Source organism: Peromyscus leucopus, chromosome 15 (assembly GCF_004664715.2).
Source record: "Peromyscus leucopus breed LL Stock chromosome 15, UCI_PerLeu_2.1, whole genome shotgun sequence".
In the NCBI taxonomy this organism is placed as follows: Eukaryota; Metazoa; Chordata; class Mammalia; order Rodentia; family Cricetidae; genus Peromyscus; species Peromyscus leucopus.
In genome coordinates, this window is record NC_051076.1 from 82678503 (window position 1) to 82700621 (window position 22119).

The window sequence follows — 22119 nt, forward strand, 5'->3', positions numbered from 1 at the left end:
CAAAAAAGGCCACACTTCTTAATTAATTGTTCCCAGACAGTTCCACTAACTGGGGACCAAGCATTCAAACGTATGAGCTTACCGGGGCCATTCTCATTCAGACCACCATAAGGGGTAAAGATGACCTGGAAAAACCCCTCCTGCCTACATAAGGATGTGGTCCAGGAGCATGCCATGTGGTAGCACTTTGATGTCTGATGTTCCAGATGGTGAAAAAGGTTGATCTGCTGGTGGCTGACTAGAAATCACTCCTGCCAGGGAGGGTTTCCTGTCTTGTTCCCCTGGCTCATTCTCCATATTGCTTTCATGTTTGTTTTCAAAGAACGTGTTTAGCTGAGGTACTCTCCTGGGCAAGTCCTGTGTGCACCACCATTTACCAGGTCCCACTCTGATTTCACACACTTCTAGAACTCGGGCTCCCCCAGATGCGGCAATGCAGCTGTTATCTTTTTTCGGCCCAGAAAGCACTTTGGTCAGAGCCATCCCTAGGTTTGGTTCTGTGTCCTTGTTTCTTAGATGTGTGGCCTCTCAAGTTGTATCATTGTTGTGTATAAGCCAGGAATAACGTCTTCCTCCCCTAATTGTAAGTCACATGTAACAGCCTGTGAACAGACTGAGTACTGACTGAAGAGATGCTCAATGATTTACTTCTTGCTCCTTGTGCTACTAAAGCAGAAGAAAATACACATTTTTAAGTCATTACAAGCCTTGAAGCATCTCAAACTCCAATTCCTTTCCCCTTTATCTCTCTAATTTTCAAGTTTTATGATAATCAGACTTTTTGAGTAAGTCAAACCTTGTCCTATTTGGGGGTTGTTTTGGTTTTTTTTTTGTTTGTTTGTTTGTTTGTTTGTTTTCAGTATGTTTGTTTATCTAGATACAGATATGTGTAATTGACTCATATTTGTCAGGAAGGACTATGAATAAAGTGTACTCTGAGCATCTTGTCTTTATGTAATTCAGATGTATGACAACCCGAACCTAAGAAAACAAACCTGTTTATTTTCCTCTGAAGGATTACAGTGCCAAGAAAGAACAGCCTTTAAGAATTCAATAAACTGGATTCTTAGCAGCAGCTGCTATCACGAAATGCAGATAGTGTGTGAGAGCTGAGATAGTGGTCCTTCTGGTTAGTGCGTTGTTGCATCCAAGATGGATGTCATTTACTTTTAATTTTTAAATTTTATTTTAAATTTTAATTTCTCCTTTGATTGACAGTATATTCATGCATCTCAGAAATAGGAAAGGGAACAAAATAAGGATTTTTCACTGCTCCCTTCTATGTTTTCTGCTTCCAGGAAACAGCCTGCGCTATTAGTCATCTCTGTTGGCAGTGTATTTTCTTTGAAAACTTGGATGTCTCAGTGGTAGCGATGGTAGTAACACACTCCTGAAATCCCAGGGCTTTATAGGCTGAAGCACAAATATTATCAATTCAAGGCCAGACTAGACTACTCAGTAAAATCATGTCCTTAAAAAAAAAAAAAAACACACTTTATAACTCTGTTCTAAGAGATAGATCATTACCACACAGAGACCATTAAGAACTTACTAAGAACCTATGCTTTGGGGGCTGTCCAGATGGCTCAGTGGTTAGGAACACTGGCTGCACAATCATGAGGATTCAAGTTCTTATTGCAGCACCCACAAAATGAACTGGATATGATCTTGCAGGAGCCTTTAACCCTAGAAATGGGGGGTAGGAGCAGGAGCAGCTGTGCTGAGGCTTCTGGCATCCAGCCTCACAGAAAACCTGAGCCCTCAGACCAGGGAGAGACTACATTTCGGGGACGTAGGTGGACAGTGAACGAAGACACATGGTGCCCTCCTGGGCTCTGCATATGTGTCCAGGCACATGCCCATACACACACATGTACACACACAGACATAGTTGCTTATATGGATCTGTGCAGTAAATGTGTCGTAACACAAGCTGTGTTAGCAGTGGGGTTTACAGAAGTGGAGTTGACAGTCTGGCTTGGTGTATGAATGACTCATAGTGGACACAAGAATATTCTGTCCTAGTACGCCCACAACAAATGCCACTAGTTGATACTTGCCCGTACTGCAGTCAGCCCTTCCTTGTCTTGGCAGAGGGATGGCCTCTGGGTAGAAGTTCAGGGGCTGCCTAGTCTGGTCGATGAGAAGCATGCTGTTGTGTTAAATACTCTGGCATGGCTAGTGGTTTTAACAGAACATGTATATGATATACCACCTACTCTTAGAGGATTTCTTTAGCAAGCTCTAGGGAGATTGACTCTGTAGACTTAGAACATAGCTCAAAGTGGTGATATTGGACTGTCCCTACAAGAAACTACTAATTCTGATTAAGTTAGTAAAATTGACTTGTTCTATGCCTTTGTTTTAAATATGTGTTTATCAGCTACTTAATAATGAATTTTAACATAGATCAAAGACAAATTTCTAATGGTTCCGTTTGAAAATTAATATAACTGTTTAACATAACTTTAGAGCTGTTGTTTTTAGATATGAATTTGGACATTGGATCTGGACATGACACATGTGGAGAAACATCTTCAGAGAGTTACAGTTCTCCGTCTAGTCCACGACATGATGGAAGAGAAAGTTTTGAAAGTGAAGAAGAAAAGGACAGAGGTTTGCTTTTAGCAGAGGGATAGAAAGAGGTGGGGGCAGATGAAACTGTTATCTCTTAAACAGCCCGCTGTTGACTTAAACTTTGTTATTAAAGGTATTTAAAGACCACTCACTGCATATGAAATCAGTAGACAGGGAAAGGGATTGTACCAAGACAGGGTTGTCTTATGGATGGGGACTGGCGTGGTCCGCACAGCGGCCACTCCGCTCACGTGGGGGTGGGTCTTGTGGGGTAGTGTTTGGGGGGACTCCACACTACATCTCTCTAGTGATGTTTGTGTTAGTGGTCTTCAGAGCTACTGTCTGTGGACTGGGGAGGAGATGGGATGAGGGTAGGGCAAGGATCTCTGTTCATAAGAGATTGACCGATTTCTCTTACACACCCTCTGATCGCTCCAGGCTTTTAGTTAATTTTCACCTTTCTGAGAAAGTTGATTTTGACATTTCTGCTATTCTCGTTGGAGACTTACCGTTCTGGTCTGACAGTCTGTGTGTAGTGAGGGTGCTGTCCTTCAGATATGCCAACCACAGCTGAAGGCTGACCTCATGACAGCGAAGGTGCCATGCTGAGCGCAGTCTCAGACCGTTTTTCTGTTAAATTCTTAACCCGTGGTATTTCAGCCAGATGTGGCTTCTTGCTGCACAGTTTTAAGCTCGCTGGGACCTGAGCTTCTGTGTCGCTGTCATAGCGTGTCAGGACACTGCGACTTTGCAGACAGTGGAGTCGGTCTTTACCTTGCGTTGTTTGTTTCACGGTCAGAAAGAAAAAATAACCTCAGAGCTATGGGACGTTGAGAGGATCTTTATTCCTTATCTAGTAGACGGGCTTTCAGTGTATTGTGGTGCACATTGTACTTGGTTCTGTGGAGTGTGCAGATAATTCTGTGAGTCTTGAGCAGATTTCACCTGGTTGTCAGATCTGTGGGTAACTCTGATAGCATCCCTTCTTGTTCTCAGATCTATAGTTGATAGGCCTGTGTGGAGGACATTGCCCTTTATTCCTGACGGCTTCCCCAGAGACAGAGTCCCTCAGGGTGCTCCCAGGCACACACTGGGATGCAAAGCTCTGAGTACACACAAAGGCCTTCAGAAGCGTGTGTTTCTGTTGTTGTAATGATGCTCTGAGACTTTCTGCTTTCCAAAGTTAGTACACAAACATCCTTCCCCCTGATCCCTATAGTGCTCCAAAAATCAGTTATCACTGTGCCTGAGACTAGAGGTTTGAATTCATGTGGAAATTTAACTGAGCATCTGAAAGATGGCTTCTTTTTTCTTTTTGAACTTGATTTTTGTTCTGAACTCTGCACTGATGGATAATACACCTCCAGTGCCTTGAAGAGGTTATTAATTTAGGGAGAGTCTTTCTAATGTTAATAATGAGTAGTATAATAATTTATGTTAGGGGCCATATTTGATAAAACCATTCACTCATTAATTCGGCTCCCTCTAATATAAATTGAGACAATTCAGTTAATAACACTTGATATTCTGTGTCAAGTGGGTTCTGTTTAGCTTTTCTGTAGGAAGGTTAATTAATTGTTTCAAGGATGTTTAGCGTTGCTAGCTACATGTAACCAGTTCTTGACTTAATGAACACTAAGTCCCAGGTGTAATCCTACTTAATTCACAAGCAGAAAGACTTTCACAGTTAGTGCCTGTCTGAGTGAGCGGGCAGACTGCAGTGCAGTGTTGACCATGTGTCAACACCGCACCAGCTAGTGCCTCGGCTCCTCTCTGCCCCATCTGGGAGCTGGCGTGACTTGTGTGTGTGCCCTGTGTGCTACAAGAGGACACGGGCAGCAGTGTTGTGTCGCTGTGGAGCAGTGGGGGTGTTTTCTTTCTTATCCTGCCTTTTGTGCTCCAGAATATTCATTGTAGGACGAATACAGGTAGCTTTAAATGCTTCCTGTTGAATATATAGTAGTACAAGTACGTAGTCCATTTCCTACCTTAAGTAGTTGAGTTAAATATTGTTCTGATCATCTTTAAATTGAATCATGAGATAATTTAAATTCGAGGTTTTGATGGTACAGAATTAAGTAGATTACCTAAAATTGTTGTTTAATGCTTTTCTCAGTAATCAAGTAGTAGTGCATGCATATCTCTTGTGTCTTACACTCCAATGGCCTTTGTTGTTGTTTTAGAGATTAAAGCATACTGAAAGCTCGGGCAGTTGAAAATTGTGGCAGAGCAAAGCATAGCAGACTTGAATTAATTTTAGATAGACTGAAATTTTAGTGCTAGTAAGAAAATAGGAATTCAGCCTGGATTAATCTGTGTTTGCTGTTTTCTTTAGACACGGACAGCAATTCTGAAGATTCTGGGAGCCCATCAGCAGCCAGGGTTACAGACTATGGCTCTCTCAGCCAGACTGTCACTGTCAAGCCACCTGTTCAGATTGTCTCCCTGGGGACCGAGAATGGAAGCCTTTTAGAAGCCCCACTGACCTCACACAAGTATCCGCATATTCCCTTTATGCCAACTCTACACTGTGTCATGCACAATGGTGCCCAGAAGTCAGAAGTTGTCATTCCTTCACCCAAATCTGCAGATGGCAAAGCAATAGGGATGCTTGTTCCTAACCCTATGGCGATTTCTACAGTGATGGAGTCCACAAATTCAAGCCCTGTTGGAATCCTAGGCCCCGCAGCTTCTGGAGAATCAGAGAAACACCTGGAATTGTTGGCTTCCCCTTTACCTATCCCATCCTCCTTTCTTCCACACAGTAGTACTCCTGCTTTGCAGCTAACATTGCAGAGGCTAAAATTGCCACCACCACAGGGATCGTCTGAGAGTTGCACAGTTAATATTCCACAACAGCCAAGCGGAAGTCTGAGCATTGGATCACCAAACACTGCCTTTATTCCTGTCCATAACCCAGGTAGTTTCCCGGGATCTCCTGTGGCTACCACGGACCCCATCACAAAATCTGCATCCCAACTGGTAGGACTAAATCAAATGGTGCCTCAGATTGAGGGAAACCCAGGAACAGTCCCTCAGCCTACCAATGTGAAGGTAGTTCTTCCAGCAGCTGGCCTCCCAGCTGCACAGCCACCAGCTTCCTACACCTTTCCAGGCTCACCCCTTGCTGCCAGTGTGCTACCCACCCAGAATTCTAGTGTGCTCAACACAGCCACTTCTGCCCAGCCGACAAGTGCAGGCATCAGTCAAGCCCAGTCCACGGTTCCTCCTGCTGTCCCTACCCACACCCCGGGCCCTGCCCCAAGTCCCAGCCCCGCCTTGACACACAGTACTGCTCAGAGCGATAGCACATCTTACATCAATGCTGTGGGGAACACGAACGCTAATGGGACCCTAGTGCCACCACAGCAGATGGGCTCAGGTCCTTGTGGTTCGTGCGGGCGAAGGTGCAGCTGTGGGACCAATGGAAACCTTCAGCTAAGTAGTTACTATTATCCCAATCCAATGCCTGGACCAGTGTACCGAGTCCCATCATTCTTTACTCTGCCATCCATTTGCAATGGCAGCTACCTCAACCAAGCACATCAGAGCAATGGGAACCAACTTCCTTTTTTTCTGCCTCAGACTCCATATGCAAATGGACTGGTGCATGACCCAGTCATGGGGAGCCAAGCCAGCTATGGCATGCAGCAGATGGCAGGATTTGGGAGATTGTACCCTGTATATCCAGCACCTAATGTAGTTGCCAACACCAGTGGTTCTGGGCCCAAGAAGAATGGGAATGTCTCATGTTACAATTGTGGTGTGAGCGGACATTATGCACAGGACTGTAAGCAGTCATCCATGGAGGCCAGTCAACAAGGTAATCACACTAACTCCCAGAGGACTTGTTTCTGAGGTCCCCCGTTTCTTTTTCCTTCTTGATTATGTGATTCTGTCTTAGCAGAAAGATCCGTTTGTGTGTGTGTTTACAGAGGTTGTAGTTTCAGTGACAAATCAAAATGCAACCAGAGAAATGCTAGTGTAGATCCACGTAGCACAAGAAAGGTCAGAGGAAGTTTAGTTTGTCACTAAGGACTAAACGCCAGAAGCGCTTTTCAAGGGTTCAGGGGATATCATGGAAATCTAAATTCTAAAATGTTACGTCCCTTGCTTGCAATGCTGTATTTTAAGAGTTATAGTCCTCTTTCACAGAGGAAGCAGAGTTTTCAAATACTGAAAACGCGATGTAAGCTAGTTATCTGGCATGAAAGGTTTTTAGTCTTGATTAGTCAACCAGCTGGCTCACGTACGTGCCCATGCTGCCATTAGTTCAGTACACAGAAGAGAAGGAATTCCCAGAGTCCATTGAATTTTTACAGGAACAGCATCATTTGAACACCAGTTTAGGAGTTAGGAAACAAGAGTGAAGCTGAGAAGTGCTAACACCAGAAAGAAGAGCATGCCCTTAACTAGGTTTGGGTGTGGGCCAGCTTTGTCTCTGTGCCAGATGTTACCTGGAAAAGGTCGTCTTGGATCAGGACACTGTTAGGCATCCTCAAAGGAAAATCCAGTTCAGTAGCTTTAGGTTATCCTTGAAGCACAGGCTGGCCGTTGCTTTGGGAGAGTGCTTTAGGTTATCCTTGAAGCACAGGCTGGCCGTTGCTTTGGGAGAGGGCTTTACTTGCCATTTTGGACCAGAGTTAGTGCTGAGGAAGGGCCTTGGAAAGCATGCCCGTTTGCAGTCTTGTGTAGTGGTTTGTGATGTGTGTAGTCATGAGCGGTGACTTAGCCGTCTGTCTTTCCTGTTTTAGGCACTTACAGACTGAGATACGCACCTCCCCTCCCCCCTTCTAATGATACGTTGGATTCTGCAGACTGAACGAGTAAAGCTTGCCTACTTAATGCACTCAAGTGTGGGGAGTCATGGGGTGTGGAGGGGAGGAAAGGAAAGGTATTTTGTTTCTTTGTACATTTCCTAAATTTCTATGCAGTTGGGAGTTTTCATTTCTCTTGTACCAATGTCCAAAATAAGAAAGAATGCGATGTTCCTGAGCCTCTGGTCCCCTGGTTCCACAGCAGGCTTGTATGATATGTGTAACTTAAATTTCAGACAGACTCTCGAACAAACAATATTGATGTGTGCTTTTTTACACTGAATACTTGCTGTGTGCAATGTTTACTGAATCTTGAGACTGTGTTGACCTTGTTTGTTCTCACGACACTGGTGACAGTCGTATGGTCTGGAAAACGCTGTGCTGCTTGTGGCCTTCTCGCTCGACCCTGTCCCCGGCCTGCTGCGGAAGTGCCCAGCAGTGTCCTTGCTGCACTCTGGAACCTGCTCTGGGTACGAAATGAACCAAGGGCAACATGTCTCACCACACATGTAGAAGTCAGATTCCCGAGATGTGTACATATGTCACACAAACCTCACGCGAATACACATATGCAGCACTTGTCCAAATGCCATGAAAACAAGTGGGAGAGAGGAAGTCAGACTGCAGGAAGCCGAGAATGTGACCTGGACAAACCTTGTTTCCTTGAGAGGAGAGAGCTTTTCCTCCCAGCATACTTTTGTAGCCTGTTGCTTCAGAGACACAGTGAACACACTGGTGTGAATGCTGTTCTCTGTATGCGTGTGTCTGTGACGACAGTCAGCAGCCAGTTCTACTTGTTGTCTACCACCTTGACCTGATGAGACACCACCTGAGTGAAGATGTCGTCTTCTGCCGCACCAGCTGTCACAGTGTCACACTGTTTCCATGTGTGTGGTTTGTCACAGCTGAACAGAAGCTGTGGGTTTCTACAGTCAGGTGTCTGCTCCCTCGCCATAAGCAAGTCCCTTTCATAGCCGTGGACCACTATGCTTGACTAAAATGTGAAAGACTGAGTGTGTTGAGATGGTCTTAATCATGTCAGTGTCGTGTCAACTAAGTTTAATGCTGCTGTTTTTTTGTTTTGTTTTGTTTTTTTGACTGTTTAAAAAAGCCAATCTATTTACTAAATTGCTTCCAGGTAATTTGATTTCCTGAAGTGCACTGAGGTTATCTGGGAGATTGGATGTATCTTCATTGACTGCTACACTCAGGAGCAGTGAGAAAGTACCACCACATAGTCATAAGCTTAGGGGGTAAGAGGTTTCCATTCCTTGGTAAAGAGTGGAAATGATTGGCTGGTGTAATGGGGAATGCCTTTGGGCTGTGGCAGAGGCACTGAAATGTTTGGTCTGGGTTCAGAAGCCTGACATTGTGAGACAAAGGGAAAAAAAACTTGAAGAAAAAGAAGCTAGTTCAACACTTCAAAAGTAGCATTTATATTTATAGCACCAATGTACATTCTGAAACTTTCAGGGGTAGGCGCTGTGGAGGCGCTATAGGGAGAGAAGGGGGGAGCGTGACCGGGTAGATGAAAGCTTTAATTTAGAAAGGAAAAGTTCAAGTAAAGGAAATTATTTTGATTAAATATATTTTATTTGATCCGGATATTTTTGGACCACATTATTAAATTGTTAAGCTGCGGTTGAGTTGTTCAGGGGAGAGTAAGCCTTGTACAGGTCGTTGTGACTCACTTGCCAGGTGTACTTTATGGGGCTTATTTTATGATTTCAAATACTGTACTGTACATAGGAGGTGTGTTACCTTCTCCTTATTTGTATGTTTACCATATACTTTGATATTTGAAATGTTATGTACTGGAAAGGCCACTTATATTTCTAGGACAGATTGGATTTTATGCAACCTTTTTCCTTGAATTAACAGCAATAAAAAAATGAAAACAGCTTAAGAATCGTGCCTTATTGCAAGTTTTATAAACTTGGAAGTGATTTTCATGGTAATTTGTCTTTTAAAGAAACAGTTCATTTCCCTCCTCACGTAGGCAGTGTCTCCCAGCGTGACTTACCACCTGGATGTTCCTCAGTCTTCCCCTGGTGCAGGTCAGCAGTGCAGCTTCCAAAGGAAGGGAAGACTATGTCATGGCCATCTTCGTCAACAGGGTGAAGCCTGTCTCCCGAGAAACTAGATCTGGTTTTGGATCCCCCTTAATCACAGCACAAAGGACCCAATTTTTCCATTTTGTTGATTTCTTCCTTTTTTATTTTTATTTTTTATTTTTTATTTTGGCTGTGGGAGGCACACAACTATCATGGTGTTCAGTATTGAGTTTTTTTTCTTATTGTTTGTTCTTCTATAATCCAGTTTAAGTCAAAGTCTTAAAGCCATCAGGCATTTCTAACATGTTGGAGACCAGTGTGCCCGCTGTGCTGATAGGGTTTTTCTGAAGTGCCTCTACCCCCAGTATTCAGCGTGGGCAGGACACTGTGGAGGGTATCACACCATTGTCTGGCCACATGTGTGTTTGGTTGTCATAGAGCACTGTGTTAGTTACTGTACTACTGTCATGACAAAACACATGGCCATGGCAACCTACAGAAGAAAAAACTTATTTGAACTTATGATTCCAGAGAGTTAGAATCCATAATGGTAGAGCCTTGAAGGCCTGGAGGCCAGAACAGGATGCGATGCTGAGGGATGTCTTCAACTGCAATCGGGAAGTAGAGCAAACTGGGAACGACAGGAGGTGTGAACTCTCGCGGCCCGCCTCCAGTGACACACACTTCTCCACCAGAGCCTCCCCAGACTGTCACTAGTCACCGGTTGGGGACTAAGTATCCAGTGCCTGAGACTGGACGACATTATTGTTCAAGCCACAACGGGCACCAGCTTCCCTCCCAGGAGGGATGAACTTTTACATTAACCGGCCTCCCACTTGCCTCACACCCCTCAGCCACCAGTCCATCTGCTCGTGCTCTTCTTGACCTGTCTGAAAGGGAGTCTTCTCACACAGCCCGCTGGGCCTAGCTCTGTTCATGTGGTTTGTGACCCATGCTGCCCTCCTGACACTCATTTTCACACCTTGAAATGGTCTCACAAGGATGAGTATTGATAAATGGATCCATTGTTCTGTCGATGGACATCCTGGTGGCTTCTCTTTTTCTTTTCAACTTACAGTGAGTGATGCCAGGAATGTTGATTTGTGCTGCCCTGGTTTGTGTGTCAGAGCTTGTCAGAGCATGTAACTAGGTGTGCAGTCATACTGTAGCATGCAGATACATTGGCTTTCCAAGATTCTCCATAGCTTCTTCCGAGTGATGCGCTCCTGCTGTGCACTAAGGGCTCCTGAAATGCTATCCTGCCCGACTCCCAGGATGCTGTCACAGGACGTGACCCCAGAGGGGTTTTGTAGGCCTGTGGGAGAGGTGAGTTGAGCCCAGATTCATGCTGTGACAGGATTCATGACTGCATGGGGGAACAGGAAGCATGTGACAGAAAATTAGACAGATGGCTGTGGTGTCGGTCAGGGAAGAAGGAGCCCAACATTCATGGTAAAGGGTGCTGTAACAAGGAGGGTAGGTGTGCACACAATAGAATGGGGCGAGAACGGGAGTGGACTGAAGGTTTTAAAGAGGAAAAACATGTTGCCTCTGGTGTCTGAGGAAAGAAAGCCGGGAAGCTCAGCGTTTGATCAGAGGGGCTAGACTAAGCCTTTCCTGTAAAAACCAGCTTAGTTCAAGGAGAAGGGAGGTATGGAGTGAGAAAGAAGGGAGGATCTGCATAATAGCACGAGGGTCTCAGGCAGTGACTTTTCTATCAACAGGAGGAAGAGGACCTAGAAACCCGTCGGAAGAGCTGGTTAAATCTGCCCCATGTGCCAACAAAATTTACCTACCTTGAAGAGTTTGTCTAGTTGGGAACCTCCCAGTTAATGGTAGATATGCAAGGTTTTACATAGCCAAGGTGTATGTCTGTTATTCCATCATTACTCCATAAAATAAGTCTGCTTAGTAGGTGAATTTAACATTCAACTTTTTATATACTAAAAATATACTTTCTTCTTTTTCTGAAAAGGTTCCAGTTTTTAAAAGACTTCAAATTTTAATAGCATCGTTACTCAAGATCCTCATCCACTCAAGCTTGGGAGACATCTTTACTCAGTTCTGTATGCTGATGAGAACATTCTAAGCTTGGGAGACATCTTTACTCAGTTCTGTATGTTTATGAGAGCTTTCTAAGCTTGGGAGACATCTTTACTCCGTGCTGTATGCTGAGGAGAGCATTCTAAGGCTGAGGCAATGAAACACATAGAAGCAGGCTTTGACAGAAATCCAACCCCATAACCCTTCAGGAATTTCTTCTCAAGATAATGCAAATGCGTGTATACACACAGCACACCCGTTCATTTTCAGAACAGTGGTTGAGACACGAGATGGGATAAAATGAACTCTGACTGGAAATGTGGACCTGCATCTCTGTCTTCCTTCTCTTCAGGGAGCAAGGACAGCTACAATGAGAAGGGTTCTGGTGTCCCAGAAAGGAGCCGCAGCTGTGACCAGGGGACCCTGAGTGAAGAGCTCTGCTATTGACTTCCACTGTGAACTCGAGCAGAGACAGCAGGCCGTGCTAGCCAGCCCATCCTTTCTTGTCTAGCTTCATTACTGGTTTGCATAGCTTGGATTCCCAAAGTCACTTTAACACCAGTATTTTTTGTTGTTACTGTGTATAAATCTCAGCTACTGTGCCTATTCATGTAAAAGTATTTTTTGCCAAATCTCAGAAGTGTATAGTTCCCCCAGTGCCACCCTATTGAAAATGTCATGCCTGGCACAAGGTGTGTGGAAGGACGAATGTATCAGCTCTTCTGTGCAGTGCTGGATGCCCAGCACCCGGCTTCCAAAGGCCTGCCCTTCCCTCCAAGTCACAGGCCCAACCACTGGCCATTGTCACCAGAAGCTCTTCATCCCCAAGTTCTGTTGCAGCGTTTGTCGTGTGGGGTGGGAGGTAGGTGGGGTAGGGAGGTTGCAGTAGGGTGCAAGGTGCTTCATTGGTTTTCCTCTTGGAGCTCAGATCCAGAGCCACTGTGAAAGGGATCACTCACCAGGAAAAAATGCTCGTTGGAAAGCAGTGCCACCTGGTGGGAGACAAAAACAGTGCAAGCAAACATGTCATTTCCTACTGACCTAATTTGGAGAAAATTGTAATTGCATCTGGCCATAAAGTGATTCGAGGTGCTTACTCTGTGCTAGCTCCGAGAGGAGTGCCGTCTTCCTGTTTTAAGGGTGGGGAATTGGAGCTTCAGGGATGTGATGTGCCACAAACACATCAGTGATGAAGGCCGGGCCTCTACTTCAGTGCTCACCCCTGCGCCATTGCCCACCCCCACTGCAACACTGAACTGAAACAAAATGGTATGTATCTGTAGGGCGCTCCTGTAAGGGGCCCGGGCCTGGTGGTGGGCATGCCACACAGGCCATGTCCCAGTCAAGCCGAGTCTGTTCTCTTGTGCTGAAGGATTGGAGGACATGGGATGGGGAAACATGTCCACAAATAGGAGCCTTAGAATTTTGACAGCCAGGCTTTAAGCATTTGTATTAAGTTGCCACACCGTCAAGGCTTACCCATAAGTGAAGGTTTTAAATGTCCACAGAGCTCCACCAGCAGAGGACTGCTTAACTTTACAAAGGTTTTGATTGTCCTGTGTGTTGTGGGATACTTGATCTCACTGTGAAACGCTGAGACTTAATAAATGAACCTTGGATCGGGACGGAGCCAGTGACTAATTGACAAGAACTAGCCATAGAGAAGCCAGGAGTATGGGTAGAGAAGACATAGGAAGGAGTAGAGAGGGACTTAGAGGTTCGAGGATTTGGGAGAACAGAGAGACGCTCTCTTGCTGGGCCTCTAGCTGAAAAGGAAAGTCAACTGGCTGTTTCTCAGCTTCTCTGATCTAACAGGTTTTCTTTCCAGCATCTGAATTATGACTATGGTAGATAGAACTGCATTTGGTGGCCATGACAGGGCTGGCACCAGCAAGATGGGGCTGGAGACAGTAGTTAAAACATCAGTGGATGCAGGTGTAGCCACTAAGCTGCAAACAACACCTGTACATCTTGAGCATTAAGTGAATATTCCGTTAAGAATTGTAAATATGAGGTCAGATATAACGACACCCTTGCAATCCCAGCACTCAGGAGGAAGGGGCAACAAGATCAGGTTCAAGACCAGCCTGGTTGGCATAATGGTCCCAGGCCAGCCAGCAAGACCATCTCGAAGAAGCCAAACGTTTAAGAGTGAAGTAGTGGTACAAGCAGGAAGAGCAAGTGGCTGTCATGTCCCCCAAACCATCTGAAGCCCCAGGAATGGTGATGGCAATCACTCCACCCCACCCCCAAAGGCCTGCCAAATGGCAAGAGTGCCACCAGGTGACCTACTGTTGTAACTACAGCTATCCAACACATTCTTGCTGGCATCTTGGAGCTAGATCCTATGTGTTTTGTGGAACTTAACTGTGCCCTAAATGCAGACACAAAGTCGGCTCTGCCAGAGGCGGTGCTAGCCTGGCTTTGTTCTGAGTGCCCACCCATGCCACGTTGACCCTGTCAGGTGATTGACAGGGTGACAAACGGGAGTGGCGACACTCACTCAAGCACTCAATCTCTGACACGTTGTGGACTCCTAGTCTGAACTCACAATACCTGGGTGCTCAGTACAGGTCGGACGTCAGTCTCACAGCAACACTTCCAGGTAGGAACTGTGCTTCCGTTTTATAGACATGGACTCACTAAGGGTAAGGATCCCCAAACACAGAGCAGTGAAGGGACAGCCCAGGCAGTGGGGTGTCAGGGGTGCTGTCCCACTCATCTGTGTCCATGTCAGAGAAGTCACTGAGACGTAGACAAGCCTGCTGTGGGGTCAGGCCAATAGCATGTTTTGGTCAGGCCATCTTAAGCACTAGTTCTTCCTGGGCCTTTTGTTTTATTAGACAGGGTCACAAGCACCACCATGCCTACTCCTCCCTCCTCCCTCCTCCCTCCTCCCTCCTCCCTCCTCCCTCTTCCCTCCAATGCCAGTGATGGAACCCAGGCCCTCCTGCGCACTAGGCCAGTACTTGCCGAATGCTGTGCACATGATCAGGGAGGGTGGAGGGAACTGAGCGGTATGGTCTCAGGAGTCCCCTTCAGCTCCAGGGCCGTGTGGCTTCAAGCTTGACTGCCCCTTCCAGTGATTTGCTGAGGGTGTCATTTGTACCCCTGTGTTTGTGTTTGGTTCAATGACTTTGCAGGAGTGATACCCATGGCTGAGAGAGTGGACAGGCACTGAGAGCGAGCTTTGAAAAGGCAAGAACTAAGGAAAGACTGGCATTAGGAAGGACCGCCAGCAGATGGCAGGACAGACTGCAGACTGCACAAGACAGGTTCCTCTGTCACAGTCTCTAGGCTTTTCTCAGAAGTATAATTTTCATTTGGGAGAAGAGCTGAGTGCTGGCAACGTGAGGCTCGTGCTGATTGGTGTGAAATTGCCTGTGATTTGAAGATTGGCAATACATTGCCAAAGTCAGAAAGCCATGATTCTGCAAGCTAAGATGGTTTACCCTCTAAATAGTTGAAAAAGAAATACCGATGCAGGTGGATTGAGTTTAAGACCAGACTGAGCTACATAGTGAGACCCTGTCTATAAACAAAGACTTTAATATTTCAGTGTCCAGGGTAAAGTGTGTTAGAGCAGACGCCTGTTTGCCACCTGTAACTGTAACTGAGTCATTGTCACGAGCACCCATGGCCCTTAAAGCTAGAGCAGGCAGTGCCTATGTCCTTACAAAGAAAGCTTGCCGAGCTGCGCATACACTTGACTTTCTTTTGTAAAATAAAAATGTGTTTTCCGTTGCCTTTAAAGCCTGGTGTTCTGGAGCAGATATCCGTGCCCCTTCTTAATGGTGCTTGTGCACGTTCTGTCTCTCAGCAGACACTGTCAGGGAGCCTCTTTCCAGGGGTGGGCACATCATCACTAGAGTAAACGGCCCAGGTTCTCCAGGACTGGAGAACGAGCACGGAATTGGGGAAGGTTCATAAAAGTCACATTTTAATTGGACTGGGAAGGAAGAAGGGAGGTTTCCCGAGTGGAGACTTTGAGAAGATGATCAAGAGTGGACTAATCAACGTTGGGTTTCCAATGCCCTGGGAAGTGTTGGGTGGGGAAGATGAGAAACTGGAAGGACAGGCTGAGTCCAGCCCTGGGGTGGAGAGGCATGAGGCCTCACAGCTTTGTAAGAAACGGGTTCCTGTGCATGCTGAGTTTGTGGCAGTGTGGCATCCATTAGGGCTGTTTCTCAAAGTGGGATGCTTTGGTCTCCTGCAACACAACCATCATTGCCACCCCCACCCGACACACACACACACACACACACACACACACACACACACACACACACACACACACACACGAGGCATTCCTACTGGAAGGAAATGTCCAGAAATCAGGGTCTTCAAAGAAGACTGAAAATGAGAATTCAGACACTGAAGACAAAATAAATACATAGTAAACAGTATGAAATAGCAGCATGGTGGACAGTGGGGGTAAGGGATGGTTCCGTGAGGTCACTGGTAACAAGGCGGTCACTGGAAGAGTGCTGGGAAGGGCACTAGGCAGAGCTGGAGGAGACCTGCAGACCATTGTCAGGCCGGCAGTGCTAGTGGAGTCAGTGCAGGAGGAGGAAAATGGCCCCATGGCCTCTGTTTTCCTGTGATGTAGGAGGAAGTGGCCCTAGTGTCCCAGGCCTGGAACTACTACTGTGCAGAACTGGCTGCCCAGAAGCAGCTAGTAAGAGGCCCACCCTACCCCACCCTTATCCCCAGGGTCAACTGGTGTGGCCAGTCACACAGCACACTTTAAGGATTTTGTTTATTGCTTTTCTCTTTAACGATGCAGGACAATGGCTTAAGGTTAAGGGTAGGGATCTGTGGACTCCCTGCAGTCTGTTGATTTAAGTCTTTGAAGTCATCAACCTCTTTGGGGCCTTCCAGCTCCCCAACCATTGCTCTGCCAGCAAGTCCCTTTCTCCTTCCTTTACCTTCCAGAATGCTTTGCTGAACCAGGGCTGTTCCTGCTGTCACCACGGCTGACTCATCACTTCATGTCCAGCTACGGAGACCTTGTCCCGGATCCTGCTGCCTCCACCTCTGCAGGCTTCACTCGCCCAAGACCTACTTCCTGGCCAAGCTTCCAGGGCACTGTGAAAAGAGACTCACCTCCGGAGACTCAAACCTTCCCTACTAGTTAATGATCAGCCTCTATCAGTTCACACCAGTCAAACAAACTGTGGGCAGGAGAGTGGCCCTGGCCCTTCAGGATTGTCTCTGTGTAGACAAACCGAGTGTACACAGCAGGCAACCCACTAAACTCTATACATGTCACAGAATTCACTTGAACTTTGCTAACATGGAGGATGGATGGAATTGGCCTCCTGCTGCCAGAAGGTCAAGGAACAGCAAGGAGGTTCCTAAACATGGAACCGAGAATCTAATTCTGGAGAATGTGTGAAACCCCAAGATAAGCTGCTTCCCAAAGGCCTCTTAACGAACATAGTCTGGGGTGATTCTTTTAAGCAATAGTCCATAGGGTTATTGGTGTGAGAATTAGAATAAGCCGCTCCAAAATGTACCTCTTCCTCCTCAGCATCTTTTCGAGATGGCTCTTCCAGGTAACTTCAGGCACAGGAGCGAGCCTGCCCCTCTCTTAAGCCATACTGGTGAAGTGAGTCCTGCAGACGGGCTTCCTTCAAGGCCCCCTCCTCTTGCCTTTTCTGGTTGAGAACCCCTTCCCTAAGATAACCATGGAGTGTCCTGTCACCTGTTGCTCTGAGGGCTCTCCTCACCTTTGCCCCTTTCGCGGGCCTCCACCCTCTCACAGCCCTACTCTTCTCTGCACAGAAGACCTGCAGTCTGCTGGGCTTTGCTTGAGTCGTGGTCTCTTGCTCACAGCAAGTGGATATGCGTAGTAGCCAGTTTAGCTCATTGACTCAAATATCAAACCACAGAGAAGGAAAGGGACATTCCCTTAGGATCCGGAGGCCACAGGACCTACCTGAGCTCCCTTGCCTGTCAATAAAGATGATGACAGCATCCACATCCTAGGTGTGTGTCGAGTTGAGTAAGATAACATATCAGGATTATTAAGGCATAGTTATTCTTCCCTTTGACACATTCTAAATCTGATTTCCTATCTTAAGGCCTGTAGAAATCAGGAATGCCCTCTTTGAACTACACAATGTCTTGTTCTCTCTCATTCTTGCTCTCTCACCAGATAGGCTAGGGTGACTGACTTGTCTCTGCTTGTTGGCACTGGGATTAGAAACAGATCCATCAAACCCAGCTGTTTTTAACACAAGATCTACCACCAAACTTGACTTCTCATGCTCTGTGACAACCACTTACCAACCATGCCACACACATACACACCCAGCCCTATTTTATCTTATTTTACTGAGATGGGGGTCTTACTGCAGCCTAGATGGCTTGGAACTCATGGCAATCCTCCTGCTTCATCCTCATGAGAGTTCATGTGCCACAGCACCCAGCAGTGGGTGCTTTGTCCTTTTGTTGGAGTAAGCTCTTTTTATTTTCAATACAAACATCCTATACTGGCATTATCTGTCCTTAAAGTTGATAACTCAATTGATACTATCTTTACTAAAGTCCATATGATTAGGGTTCACCCCTCCAGTTCTGTGGAATTGACAGGTGTATAGTGGGTATTACTATTATAGAATCATGGGATATCCCGAAGTGTAAATCTAATTAATCTTATCAATAAAAGATAATAGGAGTCAGATATCCAAGTAAGAACCTGAAAAACTGGAGAAGCAGGGGAGCAGTCACAGTTGCTCCTACCTTTCCCATTTCTCAGTCCAAAAGGGCTGAGATCCTCTCTCTGCCACACCTTATCACTTCCTGCTCCTCTCTGTACAGACCTCCAGATCTCTATGGTTAACCAGTGGCTAGCTCCTCCCTCTGACTCCAAGCAAGCTTTATCTGTCAGAATATAAACAAAACCTCAGACATTTCCCCCTTTTTGTCTAAATAAAAAAGCAAAGTTTTTAACTAACACAGAAAAAATTTATACAATAAGTGCAATAACTATATACAAATATATACAGGCAATAATTATATTAGCAATGTCTAATCCATTAGCATTTGACAAATTCAGGGAAAATACTCCTTATTTAACTATCCTATCTTGGTGGGTCCAAAGTGTTGTACCTAATTCACTTTCTATCCTAACTTGCATTACCAACCAAAACTATCTTTTTATGTTTTTCAATTTTATACACTTTACACCTATTTTTAGTGAGTTTCTTTTCTGAGTTAACAAAGAAAACTATAACTATCTAGTCTTCAACTCCATCAGAGACCCGAGAAGGATATAATATTACCTGAGTGAACAGGAAGTGCAGAGCAAACAACTTCCAGAAATAAGAAATGGCAAAAAACTGCTGGCTACCTGGACAGTCACTCAAGGTTCCTCTGTAATGTTTGGGCATCCATCTTCAGTCCACAGGCCTAGAATATGTGACAGACTTTTCTGTGAAGCAGGTTTTTTGAAGGATTGTCCCATCTTGGCAAGGTTCAGCAGTCATTTTCTTTTGTGTCCTTCTTGTCCAATTTGGGCAGCACACTGTCAGCAGTCAGGGCAAGGTCAGTTTCTTGCCCAGTGGCTAAATTTTGCCACAAAAATGTCCATCATCTTCTCTGAAGTAGATTGGTGCTGACAGGAGCAGTCATGTCTCATTGTCATGAAAAATAAAAAAAGAACCTTATGTTATTAAAACATCTTAAATGCCATATTTTGTAGGTCTCTGAAGTGTTTGAAGACCACCTGTCTATCTAAAATACATCTGTTTGACTTTGAAAACATACCTAACATAACTACAAGTTTGATTGTAATAGGTGACTATTAACTTATATTTCTTTATTATCCTAAATAGTTTGTAATAATAATTTTCAAAAACCAGAAATTTACATTACACTATTAAATGAGCTTTATAGGTACAATACCTTGAACAAGAGTAGAAGTGTATGTACAGTAAGTTCTAACAAAAATAACCTCAAATTTGTATCAATACGCAACAATCCATACCAATATAAAATATTTAAGACAAGGAGTTGCTTTTTAAATTTAAAAGTAGATTCAATAATCTACCCTTTTATTCTATCATTACTATATCCCCCCCCCCTTTTTTTCCGGAACAAGATCCCTGAATCTAATCTCCTTTGTTCAGCTTTTTTACCTAATCATTACCAATAACAACTTGTAACCAAATGCCTAAACAATGACAAATATCCATAACTCACTGAATGACTGAAAAAAACGCCCACCCCACCTCTTGGGAATGTTGGCATTACATTCTTAAAATTACTTCCCATTGTCTAGGGGTGACAGCATCTTTAGGGGACCCAGAAATAAATTGGTTTAATTGTCAAGTCCAGGAAAAGCTAGCTGTATCATTTGTTGTCCAGCCTCTGTGTAATGGGAAAGTGCAGGGCTTGAATCAAGTTCTGGCTAGAATAGTCTGTGAAGCTGGACCATCTCATCCAGCCACCTTGAAATTGTCCTGAGCAGTTTGTAGTCCAAAGCCAATCTTTGAGTGATGTTTCTCAACTTAGTGGCACTACTATACTGCTGTGGGATGTTCTGTATGCTGTGAATGTATTGCTCTGATTGGTTAGTAAATAAAATGCTGATCGGCCAGTAGCCAGGCAGGAAGTACAGGCAGGATACTTGAACAAGAAGAATTCTGGGGAAGGAAGGTTGAGTCAGGAGATGCCAGACCGCCATCCAGGGAGCAGCATGTAATGGAACACAGGTAAAGCCACAAAACATGTGGCGACATATAGATAAACAGAAATGGGTTAGTTTAAGTGTAAGAGCTAGTCAGTGGTAGGCCTGAGCTAATGGCCAAGCAGTTTTTCTTAATATAAGCCTCTGTGGTGATTATTTTATAAAAGGCTGTGGGACTGTGGGTGAGAGTTTTGTCCTGACCATGGGCCAGGGGGGTACACAGAAAAACTTCACCTATAAATGACACCAAAACCTGGGGGAAGAGTTTCCACCTAAAACCTGAGAAAGCTATAAAAAAAGAAAAAAAAAGATTCTAAAAGGGAGCTAAAAACAGCTTCCTAGTTGTGTCTTTCAGGCAAGCTGTGAGCTACAGTATGGCGGGTTTGCAGTGGCATGTGGGCTTGAGTGTATCATGGTGGATTTCCACCATGGTACACAGAGGCATTTTCAAGCTGTGCAGTAAGCTGCATGGTGGATATAGTTTTTGCTAGTACAGATAAAAAAAAAAGTCTCTGGTCTACACACTACTTTAATGAAGGCATGGACCCACTGCTTCCAAGAGCTGATGATACACATGGCTCCCAGAGCTGGTGGTAAATGTACCACCGCCATATTGGAAAGCTGAGGTGGGTGGAGCCAGCAGTCAAGACTGCTGCTTCAGTACTGACCACTGCAGTTTAAAGCAATAGATTCCCAAGGTAGATTCAGATGGAACAAGACTTTAAATGGTTTACAATGTATGCAAAAATGTATGTTGGCTTGGAAGAGAGAAGAAAATAAATATAGATCGTTATATAAAGAAATAGTTTTAAAAAATAAAGTCTTTAAAGAGATAGTAAAGGTAGTATAAAAAATAAGCCATGTAAAGATGGATATTACACAGAGAATCTGGATTGTGTTGTCTTTGATATTTTTAACTGCAGAAAGACATTTGGTTGTAAAGGTTGCTAAATTAAGCATATATATATATATATATATATATATATATATATATATAGTATCTTGACTTCAAAATTTTGATCTAAGGATATGTTGCTTTGGAAAGGAGGCTCTGCTTATGTTTCCATAGGAAGCAAGAGGCTATGGATTTGTTCCAGGTTAAGATACATCAGGTTTGACCAGCCAAGAACCCCTGAAGGGTCTCCAATGACACCATGGCCCAGATCATCCAACATCCAAAATTAACTTCAAGGCAACTGGCTCAAAGAATATAGCCTTACAGACTACTCCAGTCAGGATTTGACCATAATCCTAAAATTTTCTTTATGTCCCCCATAAGATTACCAGCACCCTCTATCAGCAGGAAGTAGTCTAGAAAAAACTATGCCAACATTCCCCAAAAAATGGATTATGGATGTTTGTCTTTATTTAGGTTGTTGGTTACAAATTGTTATTGGTCATAGTCAATGACTTTCTAAAAAGAAAGGGAGATATGATATAGAAATATAGAATAAAAATTTTACATTGCTATACATTTTAGTTTATTGATACAAATTTAAAGTTAATTTTGTTATACTTTATATATATTTCTACTTTCATTTAAGGTATTATGTTTATGTAACTCATTTAAATTGTAATGGATAATTAAGAAATACAGATTAATAGTTAATCATCTATGATATTCAAACTTGTAGTCATGTTAGTTAAGTTTTCTAGATACACATAGATATATTTCAATTAGGTAGGTAATCTTCAAACACTTCAAAGACCTACAGAATATGGTATTTAAAATGTTTTAAGAACTTTGACTTCTTGGACATTGAGACATGTCTGCTCCTGGCAGCACCAGTCTACTTCAGAGAAGATAATGGGCACTGAAGAAACTCTTTATGGAGTTTGCTTTCTTTGTGGCAAAAGTTAGCCACTGGGCAAAAAAGTACCCTGTGTCAACTGCTTGATAATTTGTTGTATAAAGTGGACATGCAAGACCCAT

At 44.4% G+C, this 22119-nt stretch overlaps 1 protein-coding gene across 1 annotated transcript in view; it reads left to right on the plus strand.

The window, feature by feature from the left end:
- The window catches only part of Zcchc2 (zinc finger CCHC-type containing 2), a 46222-nt gene extending 36922 nt beyond the window's left edge, over positions 1–9300 (plus strand). Inside the window, 3 exon segments of the mRNA XM_028883382.2 lie at positions 2488–2616; positions 4913–6400; positions 7332–9300. Of these exon segments, the coding sequence (XP_028739215.2) occupies positions 2488–2616; positions 4913–6400; positions 7332–7399 (1685 nt within the window). The 3' untranslated portion in view covers positions 7400–9300.
- The last annotated feature ends 12819 nt before the right edge of the window (positions 9301–22119 follow it).